Here is a 13,950-nt window from a genome sequence, read left to right as displayed (position 1 = left end):
TTCTCGAATCTGATTGGTTCATACATATCTGTTTGGCAATCTGTTTGATTTCGGACAAATATTCTGGTTGAATGCTTACCTAAAATATGTTTGATATTCATGTTAGATAAGATACGGATTTTATGGTTGATCTCTTACAGAACCTTATCATACAGCTATTCAAACAGGAATTATGTCAGGCTAATATTTTTTAACAAACAGTGCTCAAACATATTTAGTGTTTGATGTCACACAGAGTTCAAACACAATTTATGTTTGAAGCATGTTTGTTGTCAAACACAATATGTGCGTGACATCAAACATCTATATCCTACATAATATCTGTTTGATTGTCAATGTTTGACATCAAACATGTATCGGAGCCCGCAGTGTATGTGTACTCCTTGCAGACTCCTTGCAGACCACCAGAGTATTGTTTATTGTTTGGTTTTTACGATTAGTAATACTATTAGTAAGCAATTTGCCAACAGCTCACTTGTTCTGCCTCTTTTTGCCTCTTAATATTTCGTTTCTCAAAGATGCTTTCTTGTTGTCATTTTTACCCCTTCTGAACTATAATTCGTTCTCTCTTACTATTATGAAATTATCATACACTCTGTCATCCAATCTGCCCCTTATGGACAGGGAATCGCGCTCTTCTGATGATCACGCCCCAAAGTAACGTTTGTGTACTTATGTACAAGGTAAGCGTTCAGAATACATTCACACCTTCTTTTCTACGATATACCTGGCATAGTATCCTCTATTTTGGTGTGATCCGTAGTTTTCTGTATTAATACTGCCGATTTACTCCCAGCGGCGGATCTCCGAAGTTGACCTTTTTCCATTTGGCTTCGCGCCTTCTGGACTGCAAGCTGTCGGTTCATTACATGACCAAGCCAGCTATCAACGGCTTTTATGGTATTCCTCTTTCTTTATATTCACCCATCTATCCACCTGCAATATGGCGGTACCACATGTGGATGGCATCGAAAACAAATTGGAAATCCCCAACGATATCGTGAAGGCAATGGACGCCGAATCGGGGTCCCAGCTCGACACAGGAGATTCTGAATACGTAAATAAATGTCGTGTAGTTAATGGCGCGATACAGGATATTGGGATGGGGAAGTACCAATGGTATCGATTTCATGGCCCCTATTTCTTTGCTCAGCTGCTGAAAGTCACTTAGGCGTTTATTCATAGTAACTGGGTTTGGATACTTCTCGTAAGCTCCTCAAAATCACATATCATTCAGAATCGAGTACTGAATATTTGTATAAAGCGATAACGCCTGGATGGTACATTTTTATACTTTGTGATTTTGTCATTCTTTCTTACCTTTCTACAACGCCAGGTAGCTATCAATTTGATACTCCCTACCATCACACCGGAGCTCACGTCAAGCTCACGCCTCCCATATCTCACACTTGGCCAGAACATTGGATTGCTGCTCGGTGCTGCATTCTGGGGGATTGCCGCTGATATCTGGGGACGGAAGTATGCTCTATTTGCTTCTCTTTCGTTGCTTCGAAGTTTGAGTTATCTTCAATCAGGATCTCGTTTACCCTTACACTGCTTATTACAGCCTTATTCTCTTTTTGTGGTGTATTCTCCCGGGATTACCCAATGCTCATCGGAATGGGGGCGGCATGGTCTGTTGGGGTGGGAGGGAATTTTCCTGTCGATTCTTTGATCTTCCTGGGTAGGATTCTTTCTTTCTTTGGTCATTCGACGAGCTCACTTCCCTCGAAGAGTTTCTACCAGGAACACACCAGTACCTCCTTACAGTGCTCTCAATTTGGTGGGCCTTTGGTCAATTGATAACCAGCCTTGTACATTCATTTCCCCAAGTGATGACATACTGATAGAAAGGCTTACCATCTGTATGCAGATAGCGTGGCCGCTCATCATCAATTTCTCCTGCAAACCCTTGTCTGCTTTCCACCCAAGCGAAAACAGGGGTTGGAGATATCTTCTCTTAGTGCTTTCACTTCTTATATTTTGCTTCGCCCTTATACGGTTATTTTGGTTCGAGTTGTTTGAGAGCCCGAAATTTCTCATAGGAAGAGGAAGAGACCTGGAAGCCATCGCCGTTGTGAAGAAGGTTGGGGAGGTCAATGGTAAAGAAGTACAGTTGAGTGTAGATGCCCTCACACGCTCTGGAAGTTATATCGAGAAGGTCAAAATCCGCCAGCCACACGAAAATATGGATTACATGGCAAAGGAGGGAGACGCACCAATAATCCCGACGAAAAGGATGCCCACGGCCAAATCAAGAACGTCAAGTGCTATACTGAATGCCAAATCCCCTATCCTTGGCTTGAACCACATCAAGCCGCTTTTCGCGACGAAGAAGCTTATGTATTCGACGAGTTTGTTGATTGTTCTCTGGGGTACGTTGTCTTGCTTCCATTCTCGTACATTTTGTACATTGACGTGCCCATACTGAATCCATTCCCATAGGGTTAATTGGACTTGCATTTCCACTGTGAGTCTTTGACATGGTAGTTATTCTAAATCTCTTTCAAACTTCTTTCAGATACAGCTCTTTTATCACATATTAGTATGTCTGAGCTCTACACATAGGAGGCAAAGAAGTCACTAACTAGAAACATCTTGAAGTCTAGCCACGCGCGGTGCCCACTTCGGCGACGGATCAACATATGTCACCTACCGTAATGTCAGTCACAAGTAGACTTCAAATTCTTCTTACTCTAGGTGTAACCACTAACATGACTGTTTTTTGAAACCGTTTTTCAGCAAGTAATTTTAGCTGTTGTTGGTATTCCTGGTGCATTGCTCGCGGCATATATGGTAGAGATACCCGTGCTAGGGCGACGAGGAACTCTGTCGATTTTCACAGGCATGTTATCTTTTATATTTCATTCCATCGAATATACTAATTCATCATCATTAACTTCGCTCAGTCCTCACTGGTGTCTTTCTTCTCCTTTCTCTTACGTCTCGCTCATCGCCTGCATTGCTTGGATGGAATTGCGCTTATGTTTTCACGTCCAAAGTCATGTACGGTGTTTTGTACGCTCTGACTCCAGAGTTATTGCCGACACGAGAAAGGGGCACAGGGAACGCATTGTGTGCCAGTGCAAATCGAATGTTTGGTGTCATGGTGCGTCCTGGTTTACTGATTCTCATCCAACTCGTTGTTTGCTAATCACCTGGTCTATATGAACCTGCCCTCTTCTCCGTACACGACCGGATGTGGCATATAGGCTCCTATCATAGCCCTTTATGCCAATATCACTACGTCCGTGCCCATCTTTATATCAGGGACCATCTTTATCCTCGCTGGACTTGTAGTACTTGCACTGCCTTATGAACCTCGGGGTAAGGCCGCGCTCTAGTACTTATGCAGATATTTTTTTCTTTTTGAAGATAATCTTATCTCTTTGTCATTTTATACACCGCGGTGCTGTCAATGGCCTATACAGCCCAATCGATTGACTACCAAATGTTTGAAACATAGATATTCTCTGATATGGATGGTTATATATGCAACGACGACTACAAATGAACAAATGAAGATGAGGATCTCTTCCCCGGGGTTATTCACCAGCTTTCTCCTCAGACCTCTATCAACCTCCCGGACGGTACCGGGTATGGGAGGTGGTATATATCCAGATGTGCGGGATACGCCTGCATTGGAACCACTGTGTACTCCTTGCACAGCACACAGACCACCGGAGTATTGTCTCCTGCTTTGCAATCCATGTTATGGTGTTTTTTGAGATGGTGCTTGATGTATTTCTGTCTGCATTGTGCAATCTCGTCCTCTGTGAGGCCGTCGAAGGCATCCGCACTGTAAAGTTTAGGGCACCTACTGTCCAAAGGACAGCGTCCGTCGGGTATGGTCTCGTTCGTCATGCTGGGGGGAGCTTATGGACGTTTTCCTGAAATGAATGCAATCAACACAACCTTCTGGTACAATCCAACATGAACGACGTACGTCAACTTCACCAGTGCTAGTGGAAACAAAGTTCTGGGAGAACTTGGAACCAATTGACTTTGAGATAGTCTTTATATCAGACATTCCTATGTCACGGCGCTGCGTTATAACAGAAATGACAACAATGTATTGCATACCTAAGGGCCACTGCTTAGCCGCAAAGAATATTGAATTTCAGAAAATGGGGCCATCGCGTGGCCCAGTCGTGTACTCAGGGGGACATTAACTTGAAGCACAAGAGTATCTCTCCCTGTAGATTATTGAAAGAATTTTATCTCCTCCAAATTTATGAAAGGTCAAAGCAGACAAAAGGCGAATGAAAGAGTCAGGAAAGAGGAGTAAGAAAGAGGTCCACAATAAGATGGTCCTTGGTCTTTCACGTCACGTGAGCCTAAAACGCGTCGACACCCCTAAGATTGATACTCCCAAAATAGGCCGACAGAAGCGATCAAGCGACAACAACGATATACAGCATTACAAGCAAGAGAAGATATCGATATGTACAGCAACTAAATGTAATTATCAATGTAACTACAGGTATTTGAGTAGGAAATGGGTCGGCAAGAAAAGTGATATCAGGGATATACAAACCCTGGTCAGTAAATGGAATCAAAGCTCCGCACTCAGCGCCGTTCATGATGTTTCAGTGTTCAGTCTCTTCCCATGTTCTTCCAACAGTCTTAACTAGATCAGCTTCCGTGACCTGCTTGCCACTCGAGAAATAGCCAGCCGCGATCTTAGCGTCGATCTCCACTCGTGAGTCAGGGGGAATAAGGTGGTCTAAATATCCCGGTCAGCCTGATTCTTGACGACATTTGAAGGGATAGCTTCAAAACTCACCAGGGATATCATATCGATTCCAGATGCTGATCCCGCTCTTCACAATCGCATCGTACTTCATGTCACTCATGCTCACCATCCGGTCGACCTTCTTGATGCCGAGCCAGTGCAAGACGTCGGGCATGAGCGCTTGGAAACGCATATCTTTCACGCCAGCAATAAGTTCGGTGGACTTGAAGTACCGATCTGCAGAGTCGCCACCGCGTTTACGAAGATTGTAAACCAGGTATCTGGATTTGGAATGAATTACGACATAAATACAAATGAAAGAATAGAACGAACTTGGTGACTTCGCCTAGAGCCCTGCCTTCCTTTCTGAAATAAACCACAACACCGACACCTCCGCGTTGTGCTCCCCGAATGCACTCCTCGATGGCGTAGGTCAGATAGGGTTTGCAGGTACAAATGTCAGAGCCAAAGACGTCAGAACCGTTACCTGAACCAAAAAGGTTAATGGACAGTGCAACTGCGAAAAAAAGAACGCACATTCGTCGTGTACACGCAACGTTAACTCTTTGCTCTCGTCGGACATAAACGCCGGATTACCAACTATCCACATTGAAGATATGGTTATCTGGATCGCGTAAAAACGTGAAGGGAACAACATACAGATATAAACCGTTAAGTTTCCAATAGGAGGCAGGAAGACCTTGATATCTGGACGCGTGATAAGTTCTGGATACATTCCTCCAGTATCCTCAAAAAGAGCTCTCCTCAACAGAGTCTCCGAGCTGAAGCACGTCAGTTGAAATTTCTGCAAGTAGAACAAATGACGCACATTCCAAATCGCTCGGCTACTCCAGGAAGATACCAAACTGGCTCAACTGCCGCCTTGCTCACTGTCACTTCCACGCCGGGATCGACGCTAGTGTTCTCGCTTCCGTCGACATTCCTCACGGGATGGCTTTTCAGCACAATCGACCCATCGATCTTAATATCACCCTTCCTCGCTGCATCATCCAACTCGCTCATCTTCAAATGGGCCTTGGTCACGGCGATGCTGGGTCTCACATCGAGCCCTTGTTCCTCAATCTCTTTCTGAAACACCTGCGGCACGACGTGTCCCCATGGATCGAACGACACAATCTTCGATGGGTCATACCATGTTGGGTTTGGTGGAATATCGACTGGGGGTTCTGTGAGGCTATAATCCGGCTTGTGTGTCGGCGACAGAGAACCCATTGCGATGGATAACGCGCGGTAGATGGAATAAGACCCAGAATGCGCACCAATGGCATTTCGATGCTTGATAGACGAGGGCAGGCGCGAGCAGATAATCGGGCCTCGTTCGGCGGGGGTGGGGGCACCCCAGCGCAGAGGGTGTGGAGAAATTCCGTGCTGGTCGGGGTACGCTGCCAAAGAGCTTAGTTCGGCGTTTACATCAGAAGAGATATGTGACGTACTGGTCAGGTTGACCCGTCCGGGATAAAGCAGCTTCTCGCGCTCTTTGTCTGTAAGGCTCGCTGCGGCGGGTCCAAGTGAGGGAGGTGCGCTGGAAAGGGCGGCCCTTGTGGATTGCGCCTGCACTGATACTACGCTCTCCTTGGCATCGTCCGTCTGCGTCGAAGTTGATGTACCTTCCCTAGGCGGGGTGCTTGGTGTAGCGAGATTTGGGAGGCCCTTCATGGATTTAGGTTCCAGAGGAGAAGAGGGTTTATGTTGTGACAATGCATCGAGCTGAAATCGAGGCTTTATTAACAACATCGTGGAGCAGTGAAGTCAGGTAACGTACTTTTGCCTGCATAGTCTGCTGGGAGACTTGCATTGCCTCCAACTGGGCCAGAATCTGCGTCAATATGGCATCCGAGACTGGCATAGTGTCAGAGTGGGGCGAGTTGTATCGAATATGGGTATCCGAGCAAGGTGGGGTGTGTGCTAGATGCATAGGATACCAATCAGCCGCGTATTTATACGATAACTGGTCGCTTCCATGCTTACAGGCTCAGCTAATCGTTATCTCCAATCCTAACCCGGGTGTTATCCAATTTCCAACGCTTTAGTCGGCTCTGTAAAGAAACGAACAGCAATGATACGATGAGTAAAATGGAAAAGAGAAGGAGGGGCTCTGAATGAATGTGGTCGTCAATATGTAGGATCCGGCGGCGGTCAAAGACTCGGCATCTTGTTTTATTCGGTCCGGGTTTAGGGGCCTCGCGCTTTCCTCATTGCCAAAGGCCTCGCATGCCGTCAGGAAGGATGTCAACTGACACCACACGACTTTTATTTAACGTACGAGGTTCTTATTGTCTCGCAACGAAGCTTACCGTCTGGAAGTTTGGCGAATGAGTTGGGGTATAATGGCCTTTCTATGAACGCCAAGCCGCTGTTGTTTTCGAAAACGTGCCTAGCTTAATGTAAACTCAAAAGCCATGCAAGGCTGCGTTATCACAAAAAAACGCTATTAACAAGTCCCCAAGAAGGGTCGAATGATTTTGGACGTTGTGATGGACCTGGCCTTTCTAAAGTTTAGAATTTCTACATATAGAATTACTTCCAATTTGGTCTATTGCATCATCTATAGTGCAGCCACGCAGTGCTTGGAAGGAGATATTCGATAGATTGACGCCCATGAGTGCCATCTAGAGGACATGTCCCGCGCTGATCCATGGATATTATGCTACAGCACATCACGTTGAACGTCATATACCAAATTCATCAAATACTCTGACAAGGACAGGGGCATCAAAGGCTTGCTGCCTATCAATTCAGATATGATCTGTGTGAGAGAGAAGTTGTACATGTCATAGTCGGAAGAGGTACCTGTAGTCTTGTTTTGCGCTGTGTTCGACGTACGTCAGTAAATTAAAATTCATAAGCGGCTTCAGTTACAGCGATGGATCATTGATCATTCTGCACTAAATTAAATATCAAAAACTTCATCTACAAAATGTCGAAGTGGATGGGATCCCACCACATCAATGCAATCAAATGTGTGATCCCTGGATGAGACGTATGAGAGACAATGCAATCTACGGCTGACTTACCTGATTCTACCCTGTACCTTTAATTGGTCGATAGGTGGCAGCCAAAAAGCGCTTTGTAACATACAAAAATTCTGTATATGCTTTCAATATAAAGTTATGCTTCATCTCGAAGCAACTTCAAGGGAGGAGCAACTTCTCCAGATAATTATGTAAAATCTGAATATGCATTTATTCTTACTTTGTGCTGTCAGTGCAATTATTTGGCATCAACTCAGTGACCATGCCATTTACGCCTGTAGGATCATGTCAACGTCTTTCAATAATTTTCTTATCGCGCCTCACATTACCGACTGCGTGCGCATATGCGTAAGCGATGTCCAGTCCTATTGTGTATAATGGAAAATGTATAAAAGTTAAAAGAATACCATTCGTCAGTTAGAACACATCGTTCAGCTTCCACCATGTCTTCAGATAACTCTATTCCAACTAACTTCGCAGAACAAATAATCAGTGCCAGCTTGAACTCTAGCATGCTGTATAATCTAGCCATGGGTAGCTCTTAATTCTTCATGCTCGGAGTTATTGTATTGACACGTTATCTCGTAGGCATGTATACCATGCTATATGGAGGAACGTTCTATCTTTATGGTCAGTCTTATTGTCCCGCTGGCGCCAATTCACTCATTTTCCAAAATGACAACACAGTATCCCGGAAGACTGCCCATGCAGGTCGCCGTACGGTCCTATGGGCAATCTCAGCGCTTTATTTTTTCACCCTCTTGGTGTTCATCATGCAATGGTACCAGCTCAATTCAGCCTTTGTACTCAATGGAGAAACCCGAGATTCTATCTTCTTCGCAATTTCACTTGTAAATCCCCAATGGATGTGGCAAGCCTCAGTGATCTTATTAAATTTTACGTTGGCAGTTGCCGATGGACTTCTTGTAGGTTTATCGTTGTGCAAGAATTATTCATACTGATGTCGTCGATCAATACTAGGTGTGGCGATGCTATCATGTCTGGGGCCAGTCTTTAAAAGTCGCGCTAGTCCCTTCGATGCTATTTCTAGCGGAAATAGGTGAGTGATACTACATGAAACTGGATATCGAGCAACTTACGAGTTGTGTTCCATGATTTATCCAAGGTCTCACGGTCACATCTGCCGTCCTCAATTCGATATTCGGGGAGATAACGTACAATGAGGCCGAAACCAAGTTGGCCAACAATATTACATGTGCTTTGGATTTCATTTCTCTCGGGACCACAGTCACTTGTACATGTCTCATATGGTACAGAATACACTCGACACTACGCTTAGGCGGTCCTTCTGCCAAAGGACCGATAATCAGGGCTCTGATTTTAATCGTCGAATCCGCCGCACTATACTCTGCTGTGCTTTTGCTCGATGCCGTCTCCTTTGTGGTTCCTGCGTTTAGCAAAGAAGAGAGCCCACTGTTCGAATTTGGCTATTATATAACGATATTGTTGAACATGGCCGCTGTACGTCGCGAATACTTAAACTCGATAAATCAGGCTCATCAGTGTTTAGGGAATAGCTCCGACTATCATGGTTGCCAGATTAGCTTTTATGAACCAGAAACCCGACACTCGCTCACTTCCGATCACCCATGTTTCCAACTTGAATTTTCATCACTCTTCGGATACAGCCGGAAGTGCTGCTGGAGTTGCAGATACAGAACCAAAGTCTGTCTCTTCAGCTACGGGAAGCAGGGAGAATTGGGCAGATCAAGTATGTTGATTGGGAAGCAGAGTTAACTTAGTTTGAATTTACAAATTATATGCAAGTATATGCATTCGATTGCCAGATTTTTCACGCCTTCCCTATATTGTAAAAAGTTTGATATCATGATTCAAAATCGCTTAAATCGTCGTGGTACAGTTTAGAGTGGAAATTTAGAAGTGTTACATCGAAAGAATCAGGTCAGGCAACACCCACGTTGGCGGCGTTAGTAGCATAGCGTGCTAAGATACCTCAACGATGTTCAGCCGAGTTGTGCGAATCAATAACAGACTTGAGTCGTGTGGAGCAGTGAACAGAGCGAATGTGATACATTTCCTTGAGGTGTTTCCCCATCGGTTGGCGCATCTAAGGCGTCAGAAGCCAGAGTCAAAAATACATTGAGATTCTTTCGGCGATGACGAAACAACTGTCAGAAAATTGAAACATATATATAAATCAGGCGTCAATGATAGGAAGTTGACGTGACTGATTCGGCGATGGAATGATACGGTGGTTAGGCAAATTAGATATTCCAAACCACCGTGGGGATGCCTTGTGTAGGACGGATTTTTTTCGCACTGACCGTCTATTCAGTGCCAGCATGCATAGCCAGAAATGTAGCGCGTTCTGTACGCTCGGTCAAACTGTAGCTATTAATAGATCGGTCTGCAAACTAATTTGTGAACATACTGTTTTAAAGGCTTCGCCATTTGAGAAATCCTGTTGATATCAGTGATCGAGGTATTTCTTGACCTTTGGAACTACTACGTAGGAATGTTAAAAGTTTATCAAACCAAACAGGAGAATAGGTCGCCCTCTACGCGTGTTGAGTATCTATTCGCACACGATTCTGAGGTGAAATGTTTGCTCAGGATGTAATTGGTCAAAATACGCGGGTTGCTACAGGTTTCAAACTCCAAAAGAGCTTTGAAAACAGGTGTGTACTGCGACAACTCCCAAAAGGAGAATTATACGTCTATTCCATTTCCAAGGTTCTGGTAGCCAGTGATAAGCGCATGTAAAATGACAGTGACCACAGAAAAAAAATCACACGGGAGCTACGAGGCGCTGATAATTCTCCGCAAATCTATGACTTCTTTTCGCGTGATATATTACGCGTCAAAATGCTTGACCGGGCTTTTACCGCAAGAGTCGTATAAAAGATGAAAAATGAACGCCAACATTGTCAGGTAGAAAAAAAGGACGATCCTCCTATGGTTTCTTTCAAATCTCTTCTTGTTCTCTGTTCAGCAGCAGTGGCATTCGCCATTCCGTTCGGTAACTCCACCGAGGAGCTTGACCGTAGGGAGACGATCACCACCAGTAGCACCGGAACCGTTAATGGCTACTACTACTCGCTTTGGGAGCAAGTCAACAGCGGCGTCTCCATGAACATTGGAACTGGCCAATACAGTCTTACCTGGTCTTCCTCGTCGCAAGACGTCGTTGCAGGAATCGGCTGGAACCCAGGCAGTGCTAGGTAATTTTCCCTATATCAAATTTTTGAACACCTCTAAACCATTTCTCTTCAGGACTATCACCTACAGCGGAAGCTTCAACCCAGGAGGTAACTCATACCTCTCGGTTTACGGCTGGACAACCAACCCGCTCGTTGAATACTACATTTGCGACTCCTTCGGTACCTACAACCCCAGCACGGGTCTCACCCACAAGGGAACCGTCACTTCCGATGGTGGAACATACGACATCTACCAGACCACCCGTGTCAACGCACCATCCATCCAAGGAACTGCTACCTTTGGTCAGTTCTGGTCCGTTCGTCAAAGCAAGCGTGTCGGTGGTACCATCACCACTGCCAACCACTTCAACGCATGGCAGAGCCTTGGCATGAACCTGGGTTCGTTCAACTACCAAATCCTTGCTACTGAGGGATACCAAAGCAGCGGTTCTTCTTCAATCACCGTTTCCGAGGGAGGAAGCTCTTCTCCAGGATCTTCTTCGACTGCACCCACGTCTACGGCTCAGCAACCGCAACCCAGCTCTGGTACCGTTGCACACTGGGGTCAGTGTGGAGGAATTGGCTGGAACGGAGGAACCAGCTGCGAATCTCCCTACACATGCCAAGTTTCCAACCGTAAGTCTCATAAATCAATGTTTAAGACAATTACTGATTCACAATCTTCATCTATAACAGCCTACTACTCTCAATGCCTCTAAAGAAATTTCAGATATTCCTAAACAAAGTCTATTCCTGTTGTATATGTAGTTATGAAATCAAAAAGTGTTCGAAGTTTAATGTTCTAGATATTCCTGACGAATCAATGACACACCAATTTACTTTGTTCACCGCTTTATCTTCACGATCTTTCATTCAATTATTTTTCTTTCCAGTCTTATTCATACTCTGACGTTTCTGAACTTCATAGTGGGTTATTTGAACAAATACTCTCTCAAAGAGGTTGATCAACGGTTAGTCCATAAAATCAATCGTCTATAGAAGCGGTAGAAGCCACGTCCCAGAACTCACACGACATCATTATTACTACAACCTCAATGCGTATCGGTGTCGGTGTGCATAATGCTTAGCCCGCGGTCCAGCTCAGAATACGGCTCATGCAACGTAATTAAAGGCACGTGTTGGCAAACATTAAAAAGATTGGCGCCCATGGGAATCATATCAACGGATTTAGGCATATCTAATCCGCGCTGATCCACCTCATCAGACATCCCGTCAAGAATAGGGACGTCAAGGACATGTTACACATCAGTTTAGATATGATTTGCGTGAGAGAATATCAATTCGGAGTTTCTCCACTGTACTCCACTACGCTGAAAAGTTATATGATTCTTTTCTCGGCGTGATATTTCCTTATCCGCTCTGACGGCATGTACTTCATTGACAGTAGATGCAGTCCCACCAGATAAATGCGATCAAATGTATGATCCCTGGATTTGACGTATAATAGCTACACTATCCTTTGATTACTCACTTTCACCTGATAGTCTACCTCTCAGCAACGAGGAGTAAATTACGCCCATGCAGATTCTGGGTTCCGCCTAAATCGATTATAACAATCGCTTTTCAATTTCGAGAAAATTGCACACAGTGGCTTTTCTTGCAAATACTTATGTTAAACCTCTTTACCCAAACTTCATGTTTCAGAGTTATGTTGTTTCATTCTATGCTTCGTGAGTGTTAGTATCACACATATATGACATTGACGTCTGTAGAACCATGTCACTTTTGTGGAATGATTCAATGTTTTTTTACCATGGAGGTCGATTACCGACTGTATATGAATGAAATTCTATTTTAAAAATATGGGAGACATATAAACTGTTCGAAGAGTGAAATTCATCCGTACCAACATAGTGTTCAGCCTGAGGTTCGATTATGTCTGCCGGTGATTCAATTCCAACTACTTTTGAAAATCGGATAATCAGTGCCACCTTAAACTCTAGTATGCTATACAATTTAGCCATGGGTACCCCCTTCTGCTATACACCATTCGTAGCGCTTGCACTGATACGACATCATATAGGCATATATACAATGATATATGGGGGAACAATTTATCTTTACGGTTAGTCATTTTTAGGTTCCGATGACGTCATACCCTCTCTAAATGGATTTACTATTCATTAGTGTCCAAAAAATCTAGCCTGACGCACACACGTACAGTTTTGTGGGCTATTTCAGTGCTTTACCTACTCTCATTTTTATCATTCCTTCTTCAATGGTATCTGCTAAACTCAACCTTCGTATCAAATGGAGAAACCCGGGATTCCATCTTCTTTGCCACTTCGCTGGTTAATCCGCAATGGATCTGGCAAGTTTCAGTAGCCATCCTTAACTTCACATTGGCCGTTGCTGATGGCCTGCTAGTGAGTTTGTGATTGCCGATAAACCGCTTGGGTGGTATTCTAATGTTATCGTCAAAGGTTTGGCGATGTTATCAAGTCTGGGGTCAGTCTTTACGGGTAGTGCTGCTCCCGTGTGCATTTCTGATAACGGAGATCTGTGGGTGAAATTAGTGTCAAAATCATTGTTCCTGGAGTCACTCACAATTATATCCCATAAGGTCTCACGATAACATCTATCGTCCTTGATTCAATATTTGGCGAAGTAATAAACATTGACGCCGACGTCAAATTAGCCAACAATATCACAAGCGCGCTGGATTTTATATCGCTGGGGACTACAGTAACCTGTACGTGCCTTATATGGTACAGAGTACATTCGACACTACGCATAGGGGGGCCATCTTCCAAAGGACCCTTCATCAGGGTTCTGATTCTTATAATTGAATCGGCAGCAATATACTCTGTCGTGCTCCTCCTCGATGCAGTGTCTTTCGTAGATCCTACATTCAGCCTAGAAACGAGTCCACTGGTGGAGTTTGACTATTATATTACCACATTATTGAGCATCGTCGCTGTATGTGGCACTTGCTTTTACTCTGGAAGTGAGGCTTACGAATGTTTTAGGGAATGGCGCCGACTATCATGGTTACCAGATTAGCCTTAATGAACGAGAA

At 44.4% G+C, this 13,950-nt stretch overlaps 4 protein-coding genes across 4 annotated transcripts; 3 read left to right on the top strand and 1 right to left on the bottom strand.

Annotated features, from left to right (window-relative positions):
* Positions 1 to 943: 943 nt before the first annotated feature.
* On the top strand, positions 944 to 3,344 carry JR316_0007519 (MFS siderochrome iron transporter 1; the record flags this gene model as incomplete). Its single annotated transcript, XM_047893260.1, has 13 exons — positions 944 to 1,110; positions 1,172 to 1,207; positions 1,265 to 1,280; positions 1,337 to 1,479; positions 1,568 to 1,634; positions 1,689 to 1,794; positions 2,046 to 2,375; positions 2,446 to 2,470; positions 2,522 to 2,545; positions 2,605 to 2,662; positions 2,743 to 2,773; positions 2,910 to 3,109; positions 3,213 to 3,344. 13 exons carry the CDS (start codon positions 944 to 946, stop codon positions 3,342 to 3,344), a joined length of 1,335 nt encoding a protein of 444 aa, XP_047748542.1.
* Positions 3,345 to 4,589: 1,245 nt separating this feature from the next.
* Positions 4,590 to 6,602, bottom strand: JR316_0007518 (Uracil-regulated protein 1; the record flags this gene model as incomplete). The annotated part of the gene is made up of 8 exons (XM_047893259.1): positions 4,590 to 4,726; positions 4,787 to 5,016; positions 5,069 to 5,222; positions 5,273 to 5,335; positions 5,396 to 5,517; positions 5,565 to 6,138; positions 6,190 to 6,463; positions 6,519 to 6,602. The coding sequence occupies 8 exons, from the start codon at positions 6,600 to 6,602 to the stop codon at positions 4,590 to 4,592; spliced, it is 1,638 nt and encodes a 545-aa protein (XP_047748541.1).
* A 1,569-nt stretch (positions 6,603 to 8,171) lies between these two features.
* JR316_0007517 (uncharacterized protein) lies at positions 8,172 to 9,615 on the top strand (the record flags this gene model as incomplete). Its single annotated transcript, XM_047893258.1, has 7 exons — positions 8,172 to 8,262; positions 8,317 to 8,358; positions 8,416 to 8,654; positions 8,710 to 8,788; positions 8,855 to 9,210; positions 9,260 to 9,460; positions 9,517 to 9,615. 7 exons carry the CDS (start codon positions 8,172 to 8,174, stop codon positions 9,613 to 9,615), a joined length of 1,107 nt encoding a protein of 368 aa, XP_047748540.1.
* A 1,050-nt stretch (positions 9,616 to 10,665) lies between these two features.
* JR316_0007516 (Endo-1,4-beta-xylanase B) lies at positions 10,666 to 11,629 on the top strand (the record flags this gene model as incomplete). Its single annotated transcript, XM_047893257.1, has 3 exons — positions 10,666 to 10,931; positions 10,984 to 11,546; positions 11,607 to 11,629. The coding sequence occupies 3 exons, from the start codon at positions 10,666 to 10,668 to the stop codon at positions 11,627 to 11,629; spliced, it is 852 nt and encodes a 283-aa protein (XP_047748539.1).
* Positions 11,630 to 13,950: the final 2,321 nt, after the last annotated feature.

Source organism: Psilocybe cubensis, chromosome 6 (assembly GCF_017499595.1).
Source record: "Psilocybe cubensis strain MGC-MH-2018 chromosome 6, whole genome shotgun sequence".
NCBI lineage: Eukaryota > Fungi > Basidiomycota > Agaricomycetes > Agaricales > Agrocybaceae > Psilocybe > Psilocybe cubensis.
This window is presented reverse-complemented; position numbering and strand designations above follow the sequence as displayed.